Source organism: Neophocaena asiaeorientalis, unplaced genomic scaffold (assembly GCF_003031525.2).
Source record: "Neophocaena asiaeorientalis asiaeorientalis breed wild unplaced genomic scaffold, Neophocaena_asiaeorientalis_V1.1 scaffold558, whole genome shotgun sequence".
Taxonomy (NCBI): Eukaryota; Metazoa; Chordata; class Mammalia; order Artiodactyla; family Phocoenidae; genus Neophocaena; species Neophocaena asiaeorientalis.
Genome location: NW_020172780.1, coordinates 1,310,260 through 1,333,800, shown reverse-complemented (window position 1 = coordinate 1,333,800; position 23,541 = coordinate 1,310,260). Strand labels below are relative to the sequence as shown.

Below are 23,541 nucleotides of genomic sequence, written 5' to 3'. Positions count from 1 at the left end.
CTGGACTTCTGGCTATACCTCAAGCTTCCAAAGAATTAAGATCTCAAGGCCTTGCGTCAGTTGTTCTCTCTGTCACTAACTGCCTAATGGTGGATCCCTGGATTTATCTTGGTATTCACTCCTAGTCTAATGTTTGATCCCTGGGTCTGTCTTGGTTTGCACTCCTAGTCTAATAGTGGATCCTTGTGCCTAGGTTGGTCTCCACTATTTAGTCCATTGTTGGATCCCTGGATCTATCTTGGTCTCTACTACCTAGTCTAATGGAGGGTCCCAGGGTCTACCTTGGTCTCCATTCCTAGTCGAATGATGCATTCCTGGATCTATCTTAGCCTGCACTCCTAATCTAATGGTGGATCCCTGTGTCTATATTGGTCTCCACTACTTAGTAATGGGAGATCCCTGGGTCTACCTATGCTAATGGTGCACCCCTGGATCTATCATGGTCTCCACTACCTAGTCTAATGGAGGATCCCTGTATCTATCTTGGTCTGTACTCAAATGTTGGATCCATGTGTCTCTCTTGTTCTCCACTACCTATTATGAGGATGGATCCCTGGATTTATCTTGGTCTGCACTCCTAGTCTAATGATGGAGCCATATGTCTATCTTGGTCACCACTACCTAGTCTAATGGTGGATAAACTCAGCGACCCACCATTAATCTAGAAGTGCAGACCAAGACAGACCCAGGGAGTCTCCATTATACTAGGTAGTGGAGATCAAGATAGATCCAGGGATCCACCATTAGAATAGATAGTGTAGACCAAGACAGACATAAGGATCCATTATTAGACTAGGATTGCAAACGAAGATAGACCCAGGAATCCTCCACTTACGTTCCCTCTGTCTTAGAGCTCCCTCAGTGGTTGCCTGGGCCTGGGCGGGGTGCTGCGCCTGGGCTGGGTGGGGTCCTAGGGAGAGGAAGGGGCGGGCCGCAGCTCTGAGCCTAGCCAGGGGCCCCTTCAGAGGGAGCTGGGTAGGAGGAGCAAGGAGAGGGCAGGCCCCCCGGGTGTGTAAGGCCAGGGCCAGACCCTGGAGGTTTGAATCCTGACCCCCACGACTCGGGGGTCCGCACTAGGACCTACAATATCGACACCCACCACAGAGGGCCTGACCCACAGTGACGCAGATGGGGTTCACATGTGTTACTCACCGAGAACACCTGGTCTGTGGGGGGCCCTGGTGGTCGGAGGCGCAGGGGCAGATGTCAACACCTACGCAAAGCCCTGGAGCGAGACTTCCCGCTCTGCTGGCTTAGCCCCTCGGGGATTTGGGTTCCTGCGGGGTCGGCCCCGCCCTCAACCCTGGATGGGCGTGACCGGGCGGCCCCGCCCCCGCTGGCCCCTGCGCGGCAGTCTGGCCGAACGCCGTGGAGCGCGCAGGGATGCGCGAGGAGGCTACGACCCTCAGCCGCAGGGCGAGGCCTGGGGGGCGCGTGGGGGACGCCACGCCCGCCCCGGGGAACTGCACAGGTGAGGGCCGAGGCCGCAGACCTCGAGCGGGGCTCTGCGCCCATTTCTCAGACGGGGAAGCTGAGGCGCGGGGGGCACAGCCCTCCGCGGGGGCGGTGGGTGCGGCACTGCCGCGGTGAGGCGCACAGTCGGAGGACAAACCTCCCCGACGCTCTCAGTCCGCCCAGCAGGCGCCCCAGCGGAGCTGAAGCCCAGCGGCAAGCGGCCAGAAACCAGGCGGCGGCGTCCAGCTGCCCGCCAACCCTGGTGCGCGCCTCTTCCCAATGGGGGCCGCCTCAGTGCGGGGGATGTCGGTGTGACGGACGTGGGGAAATCGAAACTGGCCTCACCTAGGGAGGTGTTCTGGATCCTCAGCTAGCTCCCCAGCCCCACTTCACAGGCGGGGAAACTGAACCTGGGAGAGGGGAGTGACTGCTCAAGGTCCCGCTGCAGCTGCGGTGAGGCTCCGGGGTCTCCGGAAGGAGGGGTGGGCTGGCTGTTATCTTCAGTGTTTGATTTCGAGATTGTTTTGTAGGGGGTTCACCTTCCTGCCTTGCTCGGATAGGGGGATTGCAGCTGAAGCCCCGGATTCGAATGTCGACCTTGCTCCATGAATGCGTCTAAAATCTAACCCTTTTAGAAACAAAGATAAAGCCAGACCTTGAGCCGCAGATGTTCCTGGAGGCTCACTTTAGGGCACACTGCCCGCTCCCCCTTAAACCTCAGGGTCTTTGCACACCTGTGCCCCAGGCCAGGCGCTGAATTGCACAAGTGGAAGCTGGGCCTGAAAGAGCAGGCTGGCACAGGTCACACACACACACGCACGCACACCCGGGATGCAGCCAGTCATGCTTAAAACAGTGACACCTGCCACCTTGTGGGGGAATGCTGGCTTCCTCTCAGATGGGGAAACAGGCCCAGGGAAGTAAGTCACAAAGCAGAGGCATGTGGCTTGGTGGTGTGGAAGCTAAGACCTGATACTGCCCCTGGTGTGGTGGGGTCGGTTTATTTTCTTTGACTCCCTTGGGCAGCCTGATGCCCAATCCTGAATTTGGTGTTTTGCCCCGTGTGTGAAGAGGACAATGTGTGTGCAAGTTGTACAGCACTGCCTGGGGAGGTGAGTATCCACTGTGAGGTGGAGGGACTTGCCCAAGGTCAGCCAAGGACAGGGAAGGGGAGACCCTGACTACATACAAAAGGCTGTTTGCAGAGGACTCTCCTGGGGGAAAGAGGGTCTCAGAATCCAGTTCTTGCCCTCTGGCCTGCCAAGCCTGGCCCCAGCCCTATTTCTGACCGGCTGCTGTTCAGCCTCCTCCCAGATGTGAGTCCTGTGGGTCCCAGCCTGTGAGTCCTTCCCAGGAATTTAGGGTTGGACCCACACACACACAATGACCTGCGGTGCGTCTCTTTATCTCTGTGCCTCAGTTTCTCCATGTGCTAAGTGGTGGGCCCTGTATACCTGCCCCAGGCTTGTGGACAGGCCAGGGGGAGCCAGGGAGGGCCCAGTGCACCCACCCTTGCATGGTTCTGCTCCAAGGTAATGCTGACTCATCCACTCCTCTGCCCCATGGCCCCAGTCTCTTGGGCTCTGAAATGTGCACCCACCTCTCCTTGTGGGGCAGTGAAGTGATGGGTATGGGGGTCTTTAGAGACAGTTTGGCACAGCAATGGGATGGGTGTTTTTCCTGCAGTCTGTAAAATGGGCACATTATTCTGCTTTTCCTAGAGGAGGTATGAGAGTCCAGTCAGACACAGAGTCCTAGGATTCTCCCCTCATCTCCCATGCACGATGACCGGGGAGAGGCAGGTGGGGAAGGCCAGCTCAGAGCAAGGCCTTAAATCTTTATGGCCTTGCTCTGAATGGCTGACTGGGAGGCCACCCTCCCACTGCCCTTAGGCCCCTGGCCTGTCCCTGGCCCTGTTCCCAGGGCAGCTCCAGCACTCCCTGATGGAGGAGATTGTCCAGGAACACGGCCCTGCCAGAGGAAGACCAGTGGCCAGAGGTGACCCTCCCCCATGCCCCTGAAAGGGGGCAGCAGGAGGACTGCTGGGTGGGTGAGGACGTGCTCTGTGGACAGCCTCTTCGCTTCACTCCTGCCGCCCAGCCACTGGGCCAGCCCTGGGCCCATTTCATGGAGGAGACCAAAGCCCAGAGGGTGTAGGTGGGAATCTAAATGTGGTTTATGTGCCCCTAAGGCCCAGCTCTGGCCTCCCACCATGGTACAGGCAGAGCTGCTGGATGAACGAGGCTCCTTGGAGCCTCGATGTTCTCCCCTGAGAGATTTGGGGGGAATGGGGAAGTGCGCTCTTCCTGGTTTGGAATTTACCTGGTTTGGAATTTACCTGGTTATGTTCTGGAGGAGAATATATATTCTGGGTGTGTGAGCTGACCTGCTGTCAGGGAAGTGCCTGGGAGACCCGGGTCTGGACCATAGCCAAGGGCCAAGCTTGCAGTAGCTCTGAACCCTGCACCTGCCTCAGGACACACGACCTGGGCATGGGCCTTCTGCATGTGGCTGTCCCCACTGCTGCGGTCTTGGGGGGGTCCCACTCTCCATAGAGTACCTCTGTACACGTCACTCTTTAATTTCTCTTTGAGAAATTCCTCCTGAGGGTTCCTCTTTCCACTTGGGGAAACTGAGACTCAGAACTGAGACTCAGAAGCGACTTTATAGTCCCACAGGGACCCAGGCCCATAGTGGGCTGGTCCAGTGGCCTGCTTCCCCCCATCTCCCCACTGTACCTATTGTCCACAGTCACAGCCAGCATAAAAGGTAACTTATTTACCTGGTCTCAGCGGGTGAGGTCAGGGTTTGGGGGCCATGTTGGCTCCAGAAAGGAGGATGGGAGGGATGGTCCTGTGGTCCAAGGTTCCAGATAAAAGATTAACAAGCAAGGATTGTTCTCACCCGCACTGGCCAGGCAGGCTGGGGGAGGCATGGGCTGGGAGGACAGGCTGTCTAGGTCAGGCCATGCATCCCCTGTGTGTTAGAGGTGGGAGAGAGCATTGCCTGGGGCTGGGGAGTGAGCTGGGAGTGTCGGGCGAACACCTGATGGGCAGGTCTGCCTCTCTACTGTCCAGTGAGCCTATAGGGTTTGCTTTTGTTTTGTATCTTGCTTGCATCAAGTCCATTCCCTTTGTTTTTTTCTGTTGTTTTTCCTCTCCTCTGAGATTTATTTGTACATAGTAAAAAAAGATAGTATCATGCAGGGTGCAGAGAAAAAAAATGCACCAGAGGTTGAGGGGTGCAGGGGTCCAGCCAAAGGAAGGCTGGGGAAGTGTAGCATCCAGGGTCTGAGGCGGGCCGCAAGTGGACGGGGCCAGGCAACAGGGCTGGAAGGAAAGGATAGCTGGGGGTGGTCCCCTTTGGGGACCAGTCCTAGGAAGGGTATACAGGGGTAACTGGGTGTCTGTGAGGGTTTTCAGCAGGGGATGGAGGAGGTAGGATTTGCCTCTTAGACACCAAGTGTGGGGAGGGACTGTTGGGGGCCCAGCTAGGGGGTGCAGGGGTCTCCAGGCTGTGGCGGGTGCAGTGAGGAGTGTGAGCAGAGGCTGGGTTTGCAGTGGTTAGGGGATGTGGTCTCTGGAGCCAGCTGGTGGTTTCATGGAATATCCTTAGAAGATGGGTAGACTGAAGCCCTTGTAGTCCCTTGATGCTGTGCCACCTTCCTGCCCCATCTGGGCTACGTGTCACAAGTCCTGTAGAAAGGTCTGGTGGGGGCCCTGCCAGTGTACACCTGGGGCCTTCAGAAGTCTGTGGGCCTCAGTTTCCTCATCTGGAAAATGGGCCCAGCCCAAAGTGTTTGCTGGCCTTCCAGGCCCAGAGAAGGGATGCAGGCCATCCTGTTGGGAGTCTGGCGGGTGGCGGGTAGGGGTGGCAGGTGCAGGTATCCTGGGTGCTGTGGACTTGGGGTGGGGGGTAGGATGAGGTATTGAGCCTCCTCCTAGGCGGCGTTCCTGAGCTCCCAGGCACAGGCTTAAGGTCTCCACCAGGTGGTCCCACTCTTGTCACCCCGGGGGGCAGGTCACCCTATTTTGCAGGCTGGGAAGATGAGTCTGAGCAGGGCAAGGACCAGGTCCAGGAACTGAGACTAGAGGTGGTGGAGCAGGGTCAGACTTGGTGGAGAGGGGCTGGGTGGGGTTTGGGTTCCTAGCAGACCAGGCCCACTTGGCTTCTCTGCCTTCTCCTCTGAGCCTGGTTGGGCTCTTGGATTACTGGGGGTTGAGCTCCTTGCCTCCCACGTAGGGGAAGGTCACTGCAAGGAGGGGGCCATGGGCAAGGCTCATCCTCCCTCTACCTTTCCTTACCAGAGTTATTTCCTCTGACCTTTCATTTTCATTTTTAAAAGAAGAACCGTTCAAACAATACACTTATGCTAAGAGCAGGGGCTCCCTGTCTCTGATGGGCGTGAGACCCCTGTATTGGCTGGCTGGAAACGCAGAGTACGAGGCCTGGGGAGAGAGGCCATGACTGCATTTAAAGCCCTCCATTCCGAGTCTCTCAGAGGCCCCTCCTGTCCCCAGCCATGCAGAGTGCATAGTTAATGGGGCAGTGGCATTTTCGTTGGGCCTGTGCTTCAAATTTTCTCGTACCTTTCCCTTAAGTCTTCAGTTGGATGCACACCATGCAGGCATCTGCAGGTCAGGCTTGTTTCCTTTCTGTGGCGTCGCCTCTCACCCTCCCACCTTGATGAGGCTCCAGGAGACAGGACAGGCTCTGGGCCTCTTGGGGTGAGGGGTTAGTTCTGTCTTTTAAGATGTGTGGCCCCCTTGGGTGGTGAAATAGCGTGCAGTGCTGTGTCACGATGGGCGCCCTTAACCATAGCGGAACCCAGCAGTAGCACAGGATGTGGCTGTTGACAGGCGAGCCCTTTCCCTACGACAGTGGTGGTTTCCTGGCTGGAGCTGGAGCTGGAGCTGCACATCATCTCAGTCAGCCCCTGTCCTGCCCTCTGCAGTATTTACAGGTGGGTCAGAGGACCAGATTGGTGACCTGGTCACCCAGCTGGTTAAGTGTGGTTTACACCCAGACACGTTTGGCTGCAGAACCAGCCTGCTGCCTCTGTTTCTGGAGCTTTTTCTCCTGTCAGTGACTCTCCATGCCAGGGCCGTTAGGTAATGCAGGGTCTGGGCTGTGCTCTGGTTAGGGAGCTGGACAGCCACCCCTCATGGCTTGGCAGGCCAGCTGGGGCATATCAGGCAGTCAGTAGTGACGCTTGAGGCGTTCTCCCCACATTTAAAAATTTTTCAAACATACCACGGAGTTGAAAGAATTTATAACCACACACCCCCCAGCTCTAGCCTACCCATAACTTTTCAGTAGGCCTGCTTCATCATATCTCTTGCCATCTCTTTGTCCCTCCCTCAAGGCATCTTACTTTTTTGATAAAGTCCTAGTTGCATCTTTTTTTTTTTTTTTTTTTTTGCGGTACGCAGGCCTCTCACTGTTGTGGCCTCTCCCGTTGCGGAGCACAGGCTCCGGACGCGCAGGCTCAGCGGCCATGGCTCACGGGCCCAGCCGCTCTGCGGCATGTGGGATCTTCCCGGACCGGGGCACGAACCCGTGTCCTCTGCATCAGCAGGCAGACTCTCAACCACTGCGCTACCAGGGAAGCCCCTAGTTGCATCTTTAAAAGATGAAGACAAGTTTATCCCTTCCTCCTTTCATTCGCCAGGCAGTGGTGCAGGTGCTGGGCAGACAAGTGTCCACAAAGCTCTCACCCTTGCTGATCCCCCCACAGGGGCCTCCCTTCTCTGAGGGCCATATGGGGCCCGGGAGAAAGAAGATGCTTAGCCATGGAAGAATGGAGAAGTAGCAGCTCTAAATTGGGGACTGGGAAGTGTTGGTTGCCCGGTGACCCTGGGGAAGGGGCCACGTGGCTGGCCCGTGGCTACCCTGCTGTGTCTACCCAGTTCCAAAACCCCAGTCCGCTTCCCTGGCTGGAAGAACAAACAGCACATGTCCAAGTCCACGGATCCTGAAAAAGAAAGGTTCTTCCTGGGGGAGTGTTGATCACAGCTTTCAACTGTTAGTTTGTTCATTCATTCATTCATTCATGCATTCATTCATTCCTGCTTTGGCACCTATGGAGACAAAGCGTGGTGATTAATTAAGGGCCTATACTCTGGAATCAAAGTTGGCATCCCTCTGTACTACTGAGTACTAGGGGACCCAAGACCAGTGAGGGTAATCAGGAAATGTCCGATTGGAGGTTCAGGGTGGGTGCTGTGTCCTCCTTGCCCTGTCTCCCTGGGGCTCCCAGCTCAGGCTCCCCCACCCCTTCCTGCCTGCAAGCACCTGCCTGTCCTCTGCTACAGGGCAGGACAGCCTCTCAGGTCCTCCCTGCTGTGCCCTCTGCCCCAGGGGTTATGCACCCCTTTCCCCACACCCTCACCAACCTGGTGGCCTGGTCTTTGTGATCTTGACCAAGCTAAGAAGCCAAAAGTAATAACTTAGGTTTCAAATCTGCATTTCTTTAATTAAAATAAATATTTCCCCTGAATTTTTTTTTTTTTTTTTTACTGTCATTCTTTTAATGATGTTTCAGAACAAAGAAAATGTCACGCAGTTACATGGGGCTTTTGTTTTAGTATAGCGCACAAGAAACATTAATGAACAGAAAATATTTTTACAGCCCCAAAATAGATCACTTACAAATATTTGCCAAGTTCATTCTTATGGGATTCATGTAGTTTTGTACTTAATATAACAGTTTACAGAGATGAAGAAATAGAGCTTTTTTATTAGAAAGACAATAGTACATAATTTAGCCCTTGCTAAAGGTATTCAAGAAGAAAGTGGAGATATTTTTATTTCCAGGTAATTGTCACATACAAGTCTCTATTCTCTACTTCTCCATTCTCTTTGCATCACTGTAGTGTACCTGTCTCCTGATAATGCTCTGTGCATCTTCCCTCCTCTGTATCTATCTGTGCCATGGCTTCTGGTGTCATTTCTTCTGTCCCGCTCTTCACTGGGACTTCACCATGGCCGTCTTCTTATTTCTCTTGGCTTGTAACCACCATGACTTCTGCTTCGGCTTCTCCTACTCCTCTCATCCCTGCTCTGGCTTCTGCTGCCTCTCTCATTTCTTCCAGATCCTCTCTCCTCTGGACTCTGGTTATGGCTTCTGGGCTTTCTGTCAGAATCAGAATGCCTCCATTTGCTCTTCTCCCCAGAACTCTCTTGTTTTAAAAACCTAGGCTTTTCCTTGTTACTGTGACTGCCAGAACGTTCTTCATCAAGTTTTCTCTTCTTAGACTTGTCCGTCTCTTCAGAACCACTGTTGTAATTTCCTGAATGCTTGTTTTTGCCCTCTGTATTTTTTTTTCTTTGTTGTCACTCTCACTGCTGCTTTCTGAAGTGCCACCAGAGGAGGAAGAAGAAGAGGAGGAGGATTTGTTTTTATGTTTTTTGTGTTTACTTCTGCTCTTCTGAAGCTTTTTCTTTTTTCTGTCTTTTCTCTTTTTCTTTTTTTTTCTTCTCAAGTTGATCCAGTTTCCTGAGAAGTTTCTGGTTTTGTTTGGTTGTTAGTGACTTTAAAAATTTGACTTCTGGATCTTCTTCACCCTCACTTGCAACATATTCCTGTGATGGATCATTTGCGGTCAAGTTTCTCCCCAGTACGTTTCATTTCAGTGCAAACCCACTGTTTCTCATCTCCGCTTAGCTCCAAGGGGTGCATCGATGGTCCTGAGCCATCAGTGGGAACTGAACTTGCATTAATTCCAGAAAGACCAAACAAAGGACATTCTCGATCTGTATTGACATGACCCCATTTGTGACATTTAATGCACCTCACATTTCGAACCTGAATACCAAAGGGCTGATCTCTGATGTTCATGTCATCTTTGGCATATTTTTCTCGTGGGGCCCCTTTTTGCCATTCAAATTTGTATTCGGTCTCTCCTTCTGTTTCTTCTTTCTCTTTGTTTTCTTTTTTAGCCCCTGGTGGAGCCTCATACATGAAATTAAGGCCATTTTTCACATGTTCATCTCCCATAAGCAATCTATTATATGATTCTTGTTCTTTAAGATATTGTTGCATTAATTCTTCTTGTTTCTTCTTATCATATGATATTTTCTGTTCTGCCATCCATACTTTTTTGATGTTGGATTTGGAGGCAGGATGAAAGTCCTTCTTGCACATGAAATTGGCGAAGGATTTTCCCATTTTGGAGCCTGAGCTGGGGAAGGCAGCTGCTAGATCTCTCCCCTGAATTTTTTAACAGCTTTATTGAGGTATAATTCATGTGCCATACAATTCACACGTTTAAATTGTACATTTAAAGTGTACAATTTGATGTATATTCACACTTTTTAGTATATTCACAGATATGTGCAACCATCACCACACTCAATTTTAGGACATTTTCATCACCCCAAAAGGAAGCCCTGCATCCCTTAGACCCGTCGAGGTCACCTCCCAACTCCCCCTCTCCCTGGCCCCAGACAACCGCTGATCTGCTTTCTGTCTCTATGGATTTGCCTATTGTAGACATTTCATATGAGTGGAATCGTACAATATGTGGTTTTCTGGTAGCTGGTTTCATTCACTGAGCGTAGTGTTTTGAAGGTTCATCCATGTAGCATGTCAGTTCTTCACTCCTTTTTATTTCCAGAAATATTCCATTGTATGGGTGGACCGTATCTTATTTATCCATTTATCAGTTGATGGACATTTAGGTGGGTTCTACTTTTTGGCTATTATGAATATTGTTGCTGTGAACATTTGTGTACAAGTTTTCATGTAGATGTGTTTTCCTTTCCCTTGGGTATATTGCTAGGAGGGGCATTGCTGCATCTTTTGGAAATACTCTGCGAAACTGTTGGAGAAACTGCAAAGCGGCTGCCCCATTTACATTCCCAGCTGCAGCGTGTGAGGGCTCCAGTTTCTCCACATTCTTGGTACACCAGTTATCATCTGGTTTTTTTTTTATGTGTCTTTTTCATGGCGGATGTGAAAAAGTACCTCCCTGTGCATTTAATTTGCACTTCCCTGAAGCTAATGATGTTGAGCATCTTTTCATGTGCTTATTGGTGGCCACTGGTATATCTTTAGAGAAATGTCTGTTCATATCTTTTGCCCATTTATAAATTGGGTTGTCTTTTTATAATTCAGTATAATAATTTATACATTCTGAATACAGTCCCTTATCCGATAGATGATTTGTAGATATTTTCTCCCACTCTGTAGGTTGTCTTTTCACTTTCTTGATAGTATCCTTTGAAGCACAAATTTTTTCATTTTAATGGAGTCCAGTTTATCTATTTCTTTTGTTGTTTGTCTTTTGGTATCATTGAGAAACCATTGCCTAATCCAAGGTCAGGAAGATTTACTTCTATGTTTTCTTCTAAGAGTTTTTTTTAATAGTTTTATCTGTTATATTGAGGTCTCTGACTCATTTTAAGTTAATTTTGGTATATGATGTAAGGAGAGCTCCAACTTTCTTCTTTTGCAGGTAAGTATTGTTTTCTGGGCACCACTTGTTGAAAAACTATTCTCTTCCCATTCAGTTGTCTTGGCACCCTTGTTGAAAATCAATTGATTGTAAATATGAGTTTATTTCTGGAGTCTAAAGCCTTGCATTGGACTATATGTCTCTCTTTATGCCAGTGCCGCTGTTGTCATCACTGTAGCTTTGTGGTAGAATTTGAAATAAGGAAGTACGAGTCCTCCAACTTTGTTCTTCTTTTTCAAGATTGCTGTTTGTGCTATTCTAGGTCTTTTTGCATTTCCTTATGAACTGTAGGATCAGCTTGTAAATTTCTTCAAAGGTAGCAGCTAGGATCTGTTAGGGGTCATGTTGAATCTGTAGATGAGCAGAGGAGCGTTGCCATCTTAAACCATGTTAGGTCTTCTGACCCATGAGTATGTGATGTATTTCCATTTATTTAGGTCTTCTTTAATTTCTCTCAACAAAGCTTTGTAGTTTTCAGAGTTTAAGTTTTGCACTTCTTTTGTTAAATTTATTCCTAAGTAATTTATTCTTTTTGATGCTCTTGTAAATGGAATTGTCTTATTAATTGCATTTTTAGTTTGCTCATTGCCACTGTACTGAAATAACAATGGATTTTTGTGTGTTGATCTTGTATCCTGCAAACTCGCTGCGCTCATTTATTAGTTCCTGTAGATTTTTAGCAGATTCCTAGGGATTTTCTCGATACAGGATCATGTCATTTAATAGAGAAGTTTTGCTGCTTCCTTTCTGATGCGGATGCTGTTTAATTTTCTTAATTAATTGCTCTGCCCCCTGGTTTGGGGCTATTTCCATATTTTTCTGTTCTAACTTAACCATTTTTTGTGTTGTGATTTTTGTCATGTCTTACATAAGTGCTGTTTATGTAGGAAAGATGCTCTGTTACATGTATGTTGCAAATACCCACACTCCCTTGTTCTGCTGTTAATTAGGAATCTTAAGCTCTGCGTCAGTCCTGTCTGCGGGTGCCCTCTCTATCTGTGGGTGTTGAGCAGGTCAGCCACCACTCCCGGCTTGGTTGCTCATGTGAAAATGACGATAATAACAATTTCTTCCCTGCTGTCCTCTGCAGATGATTGAGTGCTGAGTGAGGTCAGGAATCGGGGTCCTTCTTAACCAGATGTTTCTATCGGACCTGCGTTGCCGTTGTTAGTGTGACACTAAATGATGGACATCTGCAGACAGGGAAGCCTGAATCCTCCCAGATGTGCAGTTTACATGGCAGCCGTGGCCCAGCACACTTCCACCCCTACCACCCTCAGCGTGTCATCCAGCCTTGCTCTGCGTCAGTTTCCCCATCTGTAAGATGGAGATGGATGGTCTTCCTCATATGGCTGAAATACAGTGAAGTATCCATTAGGTGCCCAGCGTTGTTTGTGCTGTTCGAATGTCAGCCCCCCATCTCTGCTAGGTACACAAACCACAAGGACCACCCAGGCTCACACCCCTCCCCCCAGCATTTCAGCCTGGTGAGGCACCCCCCAGGTTCTTGGTAGGGCAGAGCTAGGGGGAGCTTGGCCAATCTCAGTCAAATGCTGTCCCTCAGTGTCACTGCCCACAGCGAGGGTCAAGGAGCCTTAGCCTCCAAGGGCAGAATGCAAGACTGAGGCTGAAGCCTGGCTCTGCCACTGCCCTGTTAACACCCTCACCCTAAGTGGGGTAGGGCCAATGGGGCCATGCAAGGGGTGGCTTGACCTCATTGAGCCTCAGTTTCCCCTCTGGACAGGGCTGGTTGTACACAGACATGTGAAGCACTATCATGGGGTGTGTGAGTGCATGTGTGTGGCCCTCCTGAGTGACAGCTGCTGCCCTTGGGCAGTTCCGGGTGTCCTCTGTCCCCACAGCCTATGTGAAATGGGGTACCATGCATTCCACAGTGGATCCCCCTCATGGGTGCTTCCAGATGGATGTGGATTTTGGAGGACTCTCCAGCCCACTACAGATATTCTGGGTATATATTTTGAAAACAGAGCCCACAAAGTTTGCTGGTGAATTGGTTGTGGATTGAGAAAAAGAGTCCAGGTAGGTTCCGAGTTTGGGGGCTGGAGCAAGTAAAGGATGGAGGGCATAGTGGCTAACATCAAAGTTAGAATGGGGCAGGCCAAGTGATGAGCACGTTGGCCAGTGCAGGAGCTTGCCTGGATGTGGCAGGCCGAGTGGGCTTTTGGACATCTGTACCTGGTGCCCAGGGGACAGTCCTAGCTGGAGGTATCCCATGGAGGACAGGGGAAGGGTTGTCTTGGGTTGGTGTGGAATAATGGGGTCCTTAGCCTTGGCAGTGCCAGCCTCTGTCCGAATCCCCACCACTGCTCCCACCTAGGCCTCGGATGTGTGGAGGGAGTTGGACACAGACGCTGCCTCTGGTCAGTCTCCCTTTTGTCTGAGACTAACTGCTTTATACACTAGTAGTATACAGTGCTCAAAATCAGAAAGTTCCAGAAAAGCAGGAGGAAGAGCCTCTTGCACTCAGGCACCAGGAGGTGTGCTCCAGAACATCGGTAGCAGCTTCATTCCATATTCTTGAACACCGGAAACAACTCACACACCCATCAGCAGGAACAGGGAAGCAAACAAGGGCACCCATACAACAGGACTCAGCTCCACCATAAATATGGACAGCTGCCAACACACGCAGTACGGCACCTCTCCCATCATTGTGCTAAGCAAGGGAAGCCAGACACAAGGGACACGTGATGTATCTGTCACACGTGTGTGTTGAGAAGGTAGGCCCAGAGCCTCCTTGTGTGGTTCCACATCTCTACCCTACAACATAGGAGCTGTGTGACTTCAGGAAATGATTAAACCACCCTGTACCTCAGTTTGCTTTCCTGTCAAACGGGGAGGTATTTTGTGGATTGATGAGTTAATACACGTACAGCGTTTGGAACAGCGTCCAGCACAGTAAATTCTATGTGCCAGCTGTTGGCATTGTTACAATTTTATAAGGACATCATTGTAACACTTTAGGATAGCATTGCTGGCATTCATGTCAGATGTACTTTGATTAACTGTACTGATCCCCACAGCTGGAGATGTGGGTGTAGACAAACATCCTGGTATAGAAATCCTGGCAGCAGATGCATAACTACTTCTTTGGCTAAATTCTCAGATGTATACACAGCATAAAACTCTTAATACACTTTACCAGACTCTGTCCAGAAAGGTTTGGATCTGTGCCCCCACCAGCAAGTCTGAGGGGAGTGGCTCCCAGGCCCTTGCTAACGTCACACATGTTTTTTTTTTTCTCCTTTTTGCCAAGTGGAGGAGTGAAAGATTAGCTCTCATTTGAATTAGTGTTTCTTCGGTTACTATGAGGGCAAGCATTTTCTCATGTCTGTTGGCTACTTGTATCTCGTGATTGCTTGTTCACACACCAGTCCATTCTGCTTTACTTGGATGTTCAGCTTTTATTGATGTGTAAGATCTCTTTATAAATTAAGGGTGTTGAACCTTTGCCCTCTGTTTTCCAAATACCTTTTCCTAATATTTTCATCTGAATTTGTTTGTTTTTCAGTTATTAGGGAGTAACAAAAGTTTTTGTTTTTTACTTTTAATGAAATCACATCTGTTGATCTCTCTCCTTTCTTCCCCCCTTGATTCTGCCTTTTGAGCTGCACTTGGGTAATAATTGTCCTTTTGCTTTTATTGTCTTTAGATGTGTGTTTCTTTTATCAACACCATGGTCTTCAGAGCATCTAGATTTCACTTAATGTAGGGATTAGCTCCACTTCTGTTCCCAAGCCACTAGTCACACGGACGCCACTTCCAATTGTCCGGGTGGCTGTGTGACCTTCTCCAGAGCATCGTGTGGTCATTGGGTCAATGATGCCTGTCCCAGATGAGGGCTCCTGACAAGCCCCTGCCCTCCAGGGTGAGGTCCTCACTCTGTCTCTCCTCCCTTCTCTCCTAGGCATGTGTGTGCAAGTGCAGCCGCCCCTGCAGGGCACCTTCCAAGTACTTCATGGGAACGGTACTTCTGTGGGGACTGTCATCGTGTTCCACTGCCCCTCGGGCCACCAGATGGTTGGGTCTGGCCTCCTCACCTGTGTCTGGAAGGGGAGCATTGCTGAGTGGTCTTCAGAGACCCCCATGTGCAAGAGTGAGGCCCATTCCCTGTGAGCTGCACCCAGCTCAGCAGCGACCCCTGGTGGGGGGTTGCTGATTTTGTCACATGGATGGTGTGGGTGTCCACAGAGAAAGTTCCATGGGCCTCTGTGTAGGGTCCTGTTCCCAGTGCTGGTGGTCCCTTGGGGCTCCGTGTCAGCAGTGTAGACTCAAATCCTAGCAGCTGCTCCAAATTCTAGCTCTGCCACTGACTCGGCCTGTCATCTCCAAGAGTTACTTGTGCCGTCTGAGCTAGTACTTCATCTGTTAAGCAGAAAACTACGTTCTTTCATACACACATGCAGCAAACATTAATAGGATGTTTCGTGTGCCAAGAATTCTAGAACTGGGGAATAGGATTGCTTGGCCATGGGGCCCCAGTCTGGGGGAGGAGATGGTTTTCTAGTTGTATTTGTTATACAGGGTGTTAAAGGATAATACCCAGCAAGCATTTTCCAAAGTGAGGATACATATATTGTGTTAATGTGTACTGTGCATTGAAAAGGGCTCTATAGTCAATATAATTTTGGAAAAGCCTGGGTTAATAGACTGCAGGACTTCTCAGAGCCTTTATAATACTCATGTGGTGGTTGAATCTCTGAGAAGGAGAGTATCTGTTAGGATTAGACTCCAAGAGATAGAAAACCCAAGATAATGGGGGTTACCAAAATAATGGGGGCTATGAGAGCTTTCTCTTGCCCCTGGCCCTCAGGATGGGCAGTCCTAGGCTTGTATGGCACCCCATGGTGGGGACCCAAGTCCTTCCCATGTTATGGCTCTGTTAGGCATGATCTCAACTGCATGATCCAGCCAGTTGTTACAGGATTAGTTGCAGGGCAAGGAAGGCTCTTAGAAGTTGTCCCACACTCCTCCACCCTGTTCACCACTGGCCAGAGTATGATCATGTGACCACATGTAGCTGCAAGGGAAGCTGTGAGATGTAGTCTTCAGTCTGGACGGCCAGTGTCCAGCTAGGGCTGGGGGACTAGGGACTGGGGAGCGTGATCAGTGTCCACTACAGGGGAGAGTATGCAGTGTTGTTCAAATTAGGATCCTGGGCCTTGATTCCTAAGAACATCATTTAGAACCTGATAGAAGTAGTTCTTGGTACATAGCTAGTTCTTGGTCGCACAGCTGATAATGTGCCAAAGGCCCTTTGACCCCAAACACTGGCATTTTTCTTGCTTTTGCACCTTCCTGGAAAGTGACCCGAGAAAGCACCTAGGCCCCCATAGGGTTTTACCCACTTGAGGCATTGTGAAAATAGACTGTGTGTTGTCTGCTGTCTTCTGGTCTCAGGGGCCCAGTCTGCAGTGGGTGGGAGCCAAGGGGACTATCATCACTGAACTCGCTGTCAGAGCTTCCCCCAGTGTGCCAGCAAAAACTCCTACACACCCTCCAAAACCCTGCTCAAACACCCCCTTCTTGGGGGGCAATCTTGCCTGATAGCCCCACTCCCTACAACAATTTGCACAGACCTTCACCTCAGCTGCCAGCGCCTCCCTGCCTCCCCCATGGAACAGGGCTCCCTGAGGGCAGGCTGGGCCCAAGAGCTGGACTTGTCTCACTCGCAGCTGTGCCTCCCTATGAAACCTTCGGCTTCAAGGTGGCTGTGATCTCCTCCATCGTCAGCTGTGCCATCATCATGCTCATGTCCATGGCCTTCCTCACCTGCTGCCTCATGAAGTGTGTGAAGAGGAGTGAGCAGCGGCGATCCAACAGGTACAGTGACCTGGCACTGCCGCAGGGCACCTGCAAGTCACTCCAAGACTCCTGGGCGTGTCAGGGAGCGGGGCTGCTGGGATCTTGGCATCTTGCTGTTCACAGAGCATTGAGGCCGTGGAGGGCACATGGCTCACTCGCTTGGTCTTCCATAAGACAGGTGACAGGTACACAGGGGATTGCCTCATTCTGCAGACTGCACACACGCACTATATGCTCTGCTCTGTGTGGACGTGAAGGGCTGACTGCACGACGGTTAACTAGGGCCTGCAGGTGGAGTCTGGCCCACCTCTACTTTTCTTCACGGAAACCTACCCTTTTATTCTTTTTGCTATTTTTAAAATTGCGGTAAAATATTTACAATATAAAAGTTACCATTTTAACCATCTTTAAGTGCACAATTCAGGATCATTAGTTACGCTCACAGTGTTGCGCCACCGTCAGCTTGATTCATCTCAAGAACTTTCCACTGCCTGTCTTTGTAAGTATAGTTTTCCTGACATTTACTCATCATCCATGACTGCTTTCTCCCTACAGCAGCAGAGCTGAGTAATTGCTCAGGAACTGTATGGCCCTAAAATACTATCGGCCTTGCAGAGGCTTGCAGGCGGTGTCCTGGACACACATGCACCTGAATGTCCTTCCCCCATCTCTCTCCAGGGTGGCCCAGCTGTGGTTCCAGCTGAGAGGCGAGGACTTAGAGACAGTACAGGCCGCCTGCCTCGGCCTCAAGGGCCTCAACAACAAACGCAGCATCAGTGGCGAGTCCAGGATCCAGCTCATCCAGGCTCACGACAACCACAGCTTCACCACGTGGGCATGGGCAGAGCAACGGGGCGGTGGGGCGGTGGTGAGGGCAGGGAGGCCCCAGCATGCTGCGAGCCCAGGCTCACCAGGGCCTCAACTCCCATCCCTAACACAGGGGCTGATGGTCCTTCTAGTACCCGTGTCTGACCCTGCACCCTAGTGCCTAAAGTTGCCCTCCACCCTGTTTCTTTATCTTGTCACCCCTTGTCTAGAGAAGGAAGCTTCTGGACACGAGTATTATCCTTCACCAGGACCCACGGTGCCCTGTCAACTTGGTCTCTCCTCCCATCTCCCTCCCTGCTCCTCTGTCTCTCAGTTTCTATCTCTTCTTGTCTCTCTTTAAAAACACACACACACACTTTTTATGAACCAATACAAGGACATTTCTTACATACTTTTTTTTGACTCAAGGAGTCTAATCTTGGCTTAACACGGACTGCAGATAGAACATCTCTCAGGGTTGTTACTAGCTTTGAGTGAGCACCCTCTGACCCCAGGATCACAGGGCTGCCCGGTTTCTGGGCTCCTTAAATGGGGCAGGATATTTGTCTTTGGCAGCATTGCCTTTTGCGGACTCTAGGCCAGTGGTCCCCTACAGACACCGTGTTCTGGACTGTCTTGACATTCCCTCATGACTGCACTCAGGCAGTGTTTCTCATGTGGGTGCCCCATGGGCGGTGCTGGTGTGAATCACAGGTATGGGTCAGGTTGTCGCCCTGCAGGCACGAGGACTGGGTGCTCTTGGCTGAGATGAGTCCGTTGTCAGGTGATGAAGAAGGGACTCTGCTAAGGGTTACTCTGCTGCCCCCATGACGTCTGACCTGTGGCCTTAGCATCCAGGGATGCTCCAGCCAGAATCGGTCTGGGGTTTACAGAATAATGATTTTAATTCTGTTGCGATTCTGTTATTCCCTCTATGAGGAATGAAAATGAGTTCTGTTTTTTCCTTCCTTTCCTTCTCATTTTGTTTTGTTGTTTTTGTATCACTCTGAACTCATAGGTAATCTTTTCTCAAACTTTATTATGGGGAAATTTCACGAATACACAGAAGCAGAGGGAATAGTGTAACGGGTTTCTTGTCCCCGTCTGCTAACCTCAGGGGTCACCGTTCCCCTGCCTCATCTGGACCCATGCTTCCTATGGGCTCCAGTCCTTTCTTGGTTGGAGCCCTGTTGTGGTGCGTCCTGATCATGCCCTTTATTCTCCAAGTGCCTCCTCTCTGCACAGATGTTCTGGCCCATTTAGTGCTTTCTCTGCCCCGCCCTGGCGTCGCAGAGGCAGTCTGCTCATTTCCTCAGCCTGTCCCCACAGGAACCTCCCAGGGAACCAAGTGCTTGCCCCCGGCCTGACGCCTCGCTGTGTGACAACTGCTCATGCCTTGTTTTCCTCCCTTGTACAGTGAGGATTATGGCAGGGCTCACATCCTGGCCCTGTTGAGGTGATACAAGTCAATGGCCTTGACTGGGCCCAGAGTACAGATTCAGTGAGTGCCAGCCATTGTTGTTAATTCTGCTCTTGATCCTGGTGTGCACGTGAGGAAACTGAGGCGCTGGAGGTGGTGGCCTGTGCAGGCGTGGCGAGGGTCTGTCTGGTCCCATGTCCACACTCAATGCACCGGGCCTAGCTGACTCCTGGAGTGGCGAGGCCTGTGGGAAGGAATTGGTTTCCTACCTCCTTCCCTTGAGCTTTTGACACACATTAGGCCTAGGTCACGATGGCCATGGCAGAAATGCCGCCTTGCGCCCTTTCCACCTGACTTGACGTGTCATTGTGTTGCCATGGTGGTCTGAGGCCCCTGGAGCTATGCTCCAGATACTTCACCTGCTGTGCTCAGGTTTGGGTAAATGCTTGTGCTTAGAGCTGTTTTTCTTTTTTGAGATGACATTTTGGGGCAATCCTAGGAACAGACTGTTTAGGCCAAGTAGTCCGAATATTTTTATTACCAAATTCTTTCTCCAGGAACCTGGCACTAGTTGAGCCATTTTTACACCTATACTGTCACTGAGTGTTAATGATTTGTTTTCCCTCGCTTACTTAGCAGGGGTGAGTTACATAGGTGGTTTTCATCAGCATTTCTTTAACATTGAGAAAGAGTGTTTTCTCCATACCTTTGCTTAGCAGTTGCATTGCTGGTTTTAGTCACTTTCACTTTGCTCTGCTGAATCTCCTGCTGATGTCTTTTCTCATAAATAGTGGAAGCTCTGTGTACATTATGGAAGAGACCCTTACCTGTCAGTTGGCTGCAAGCACTTTCCTTTTTGTTTCAGTTATGTTGGGGTGGTCTTGCTAGTGCACATCCTTTTCATATAGTCACGTTTCCTTGGCAGGTTTGGAATTTTCTGCATTGCCCGCTGCCCTGTGGCACCCTCTCCCCATTATAGACCTGTGACACGCTGTCTTGTGTCTCAGTTGGGAAACCCCAGTGGAATAGGGGAAGGAATTGCTGCCTCTCAGGATGTGCCATCCTAGGCAAGGCCCAGATACCCCAGGTCTCCCACTGATTGGTAGTGAAATCGTCTTTAGTAAGGTGAGGTTTGCCCCTTGACCTTACTTTTATTTCATAAACACTTCCCAGCACTCACATTATGCCAGGCACTGTTCTTGGCTTTTCCAAATATTACCTGTTCTAACCATGGGAGTGGGCACTATTTTTATCCCATTTTAAGAAACTTGTCTAGAATCACATAACTACTAAGCATGAAGCTAGGTTTGAACTCAGGCTCTGTGGCTCCAAAGTCCATGGACTTGCTCACTAAGCTGACTTTCCTCTCCACTAATTAATTGATTCATTCACATATTCATTGAACCAACAGATAATTTAAGTCCTACTACTGCCTAGAGCTTTTCTGAGAACTAGGTGTGGGTGGCAACATAGATCTGGGAAAGCGTCCTGGAAGAAGTGATGCCTGAGGTGAACAGATTAGGAGAGCCTATACTGGGGGGGAAGGAGAAAGACAGCATCTTAAGGGGAGGAAGCAGCCAGGCAGCCTCAGGAAGTAAAGTCCAGTGTAAACGGGAGATGGGAGCAGGGCCAGGTGGACAAGGGTGGGGCCAGGGTTTTCTCAGCCTGGAGAATGGGTGGGTTTGTGGCTTGGGGGCTAGGGGAGGCCACTAGGGAACTGAAGATATGGAAGGTGGGAGATCTGGTCCCAGACTCAGACGAGAGCCTGGCAAGTGCGAGGGTGTCCTCCAGAATGTTCCTGGGGCCCCAGTGTCCCTTCTCTGCCTAGGGCATCCTGGTGCACATAGTTTACACACACTCTGAATAAGCTCCCTTCCTCTACAAAGCCCCAGGAAGCCCCTTCCCACCCTTGGAAGGTGGGTGTGATGCTCCTTGAGTCATCCCCCTTGTATGAGTGAGGGGCCTGAGGCCCAGGGAGGGGCACCGATGGAGGGGCCTCCTTGGGTGCAAGGCAAGAGGAAACGGGCGCCCTCACTTAGGGGCAGCAGTCTATCCCAGGCCTGCTGAAGATCAGGGCCAGGGTACCCTGCATGGTGGCAGAGTTGGGGTTAAATGGGGCCCCCGCTCTGCCCCCAGGCTCACACCTCCTCTTCCTGCAGAGACCTTGGCGAGGGGACCAGAGAGCTGGCCAGCATGGCCCGAGGCATTGACAAGGACCCCTGGACCCCCAGTGGTCCCACCAGCTCACCACGTGCCCAGGTGATGGTGCATACAGCGAACCCAGGGCAGATGCTGCCTGCCTCCAGGCCAACTGTGGGAATGCTCAGACAGCCTGCAGCCTATGTCCCGGGGTGACTAAGGTGGAGGCCAGAGCCCACAGTGGGAGGGCCAGGCTGACCCCACCAGCCGGCCACTGCATCTCAACATGTGTCCAGCTCAAGACTGGTCAGTGAAATCAGCTTCCGGGTTTAGGGATTCCCTCGGGGCACTGAGCTGGGGACCCTATTTGGGGGGTGTCTGTCCCAGGGGAGCCCAGCTGTAGCGGTTTTTATAGATAGGCTTCCTTGAAACCACTGCTGAGGTTCACAGAACCAGCTGCAGCCTCCCTCTAGTCAGGTTCCTTTGAAGAGACCGGGGGGCATTTTAAGCCCATCTAGTTTTGCATAGCAGAGTGGGAAGGTGGCAGCAGGTTTCTCAACAATTACAGCTGGCTGCTTTGTATCCATAAGCAGGGACCCAGCTGGGGTGCTGCATCTGTTATCTGTAAAGTTGTGGTAAGGGGTATGAAATAAACAATACTTTGAAAATCAGCAAAGGTAAAAATCACTGTCTCAATTTTCAGTCCCTGCATAACAAAAATCTCAAGTGTAGTAGCATAAAACTATAGTTCCTTCTTATTACAGCTCGGGGTTCCAGGTTTGCCGGGCTCTACTGGGCAGTGCTCACTGGGGCTTCTCCCTTGTGGTTGTGGGCAGCTGGCGGCATGCACTGGGTCATATCCAAGGCTGGCGGGGTTGCTGCCAGGTGTCAGCCGAGACCTCATGGGGTGGTGGCCGCCTCAAGTGGCCTGGACCTCCTCACATCATGGCATTCCACAGTGAGAGTCCCGAGTGCAAATCTTACCTGTCAGGGCCTCAGAAGTCACCCTGGGTCACTACTGCTGCATTCCATTGAACGAGGGGAGGCAGCTGGACTCTACTTCTCTCCTGGGCCAGTTGAAATCTGACTTCCAGCCTTCTGAGATTTGGGGTGTGATCTCTGGCCATTGAGAAACCTCACTGATGTTTGCCCTCTGAACTTTCCTGCTTCCTGGAGGCCCTGCAGCCACGTTGGGGCCATGAGGAGTGGAGCCTGACAAAGAAGAGCTGGTGGTCCTCGGGAGCCTGTGCTACCCTGAAGCCACGTTTGTCATGGTTTCCATCACTAACAAATACATCTTGATACAGGCCACACAGGACAGTCCATCTGTCCTCTGATTCACTTGGGAAGCCCCCAGCAGGGGGCACTTGGGTGGTTTCACATTTTCAGCTGCCACATTGGTACCAACATCCTTTCTGTTCTGGGATACTTTTCCATCAGGTGAGTTCCAGAGTGGAACTGTGAGGCCAGAGGGAGTGTGTGGTGCTCCGGTCGGTGGTGGGGAGGTCACGTGTGCGGACACTGGGTGGGTAAGCTCAGACCCAGCCCTCAACCAGACAATGCAGCATTCACGCTGTGGGGTCCCTGGTAGACTCAGGCCCTCTCCAGCTTTTCTGGGAGTGGCAAGCAGTGGCCCTCAACTATATGCCTCCAAGGCGCCTGTGGGCTCAACTTTATGCGGCCAGGCAGGGGTGGAAGTTTCACCCCGATCCTGCAGGGTGTGATCTCGATGCGTGTGGATGCTGTCAGAAACCGCTAGGCTCCTTACGGGGCTTCAGCAACACTGGGCAAGACTCTGAGTTCCTGTCATAAGTGCTAACTCCACCAGGCCCTCTCCATGCCCTTATCAGAATGAGGTGATGGGAGGCTTGCCATGAGGGTTTGGGGGTGCCTTCAACAGGAGGTGCGTGTTTTGTCCCAGGTACCTAACCTTGGGCTACTGGAGCAGAGGACAGGAGGATTGGGGTGAAGTGGTGCAAAGGGGATGGCCCCATCCTGCTCCAGCTCCCAATAGCTGAGAGTTACAGGGAAAGGTGTCCAGATGGCCACAAGGTGCTACAGGGGCAGGAAGGAAGGGACATGGTGACCAGCTGGAAAGGGTGCAGGCTGGACATCAAAGCCATTGCTTAGGAGAGCTGTGGGGCATGAGGCCTCTGTGGTGCAGCATGCTGGGCCCTGACCCCATCTATACCATGGCCAGGAGTCTCAGCTGGATTGGGAGACATGCCTGCCAAGGAGCAGGAAGAGAGCTACGTTCTCTCACAGGCATTTCAGAGCAGAGGGACTTCACTCAGCACCAGAGAAGGGGGAGGGGGAGCCAGCCCCAAATCTCCCCTAAAACCAATTCCAGCTTTACTAGGAAGAGAGAGGCGTGAACACCTTTTCTTGCTGTTTCTCAAAATGCCAAGCTTACCCCCACCGATGGGCCTTAGCACC

The 23,541-nt window shown here is 51.0% G+C and overlaps 2 protein-coding genes across 10 annotated transcripts; one reads left to right on the top strand and one right to left on the bottom strand.

The window, feature by feature from the left end:
• The first annotated feature begins 1,342 nt into the window (after positions 1–1,342).
• On the top strand, positions 1,343–21,789 carry SUSD3 (sushi domain containing 3). Of its 9 annotated transcripts, none has more exons than XM_024741364.1 (5): positions 1,352–1,471; positions 14,842–14,901; positions 16,610–16,757; positions 17,418–17,570; positions 21,126–21,789. In XM_024741364.1, the coding sequence occupies exons 1-5, from the start codon at positions 1,384–1,386 to the stop codon at positions 21,319–21,321; spliced, it is 645 nt and encodes a 214-aa protein (XP_024597132.1). In that variant the 5' UTR covers positions 1,352–1,383; the 3' UTR covers positions 21,322–21,789. The 9 variants fall into 9 exon arrangements, with proteins under 9 accessions (XP_024597133.1, XP_024597132.1, XP_024597128.1 ...); XM_024741360.1 differs by having other exon boundaries at positions 14,842–15,030; XM_024741363.1 differs by lacking the exon at positions 1,352–1,471 and adding an exon at positions 1,573–1,908 and having other exon boundaries at positions 14,842–15,030.
• LOC112397244 (corepressor interacting with RBPJ 1-like) lies at positions 6,430–11,993 on the bottom strand. Its single transcript, XM_024741359.1, is given in 4 exon segments — positions 6,430–8,765; positions 8,768–8,933; positions 8,935–9,118; positions 9,120–11,993. Coding segments are annotated over 4 exon segments (1,188 nt in total). The 5' UTR covers positions 9,626–11,993; the 3' UTR covers positions 6,430–8,433.
• Positions 21,790–23,541: the final 1,752 nt, after the last annotated feature.

What these genes read in the sequence shown, in the direction of transcription:
- SUSD3 (XM_024741368.1), top strand. Translation starts at nt 12,137, where the DNA reads ATGTGCAGTTTACATGGCAGCCGTGGCCCAGCACACTTCCACCCCTAC. An exon ending in AGAGACCCCCATGTGCAAGA is followed by an intron (nt 15,031 to 16,609) that starts GTGAGGCCCATT and finishes TCTCACTCGCAG; the next exon opens with CTGTGCCTCCCTATGAAACC. An exon ending in GAGCAGCGGCGATCCAACAG is followed by an intron (nt 16,758 to 17,417) that starts GTACAGTGACCT and finishes ATCTCTCTCCAG; the next exon opens with GGTGGCCCAGCTGTGGTTCC.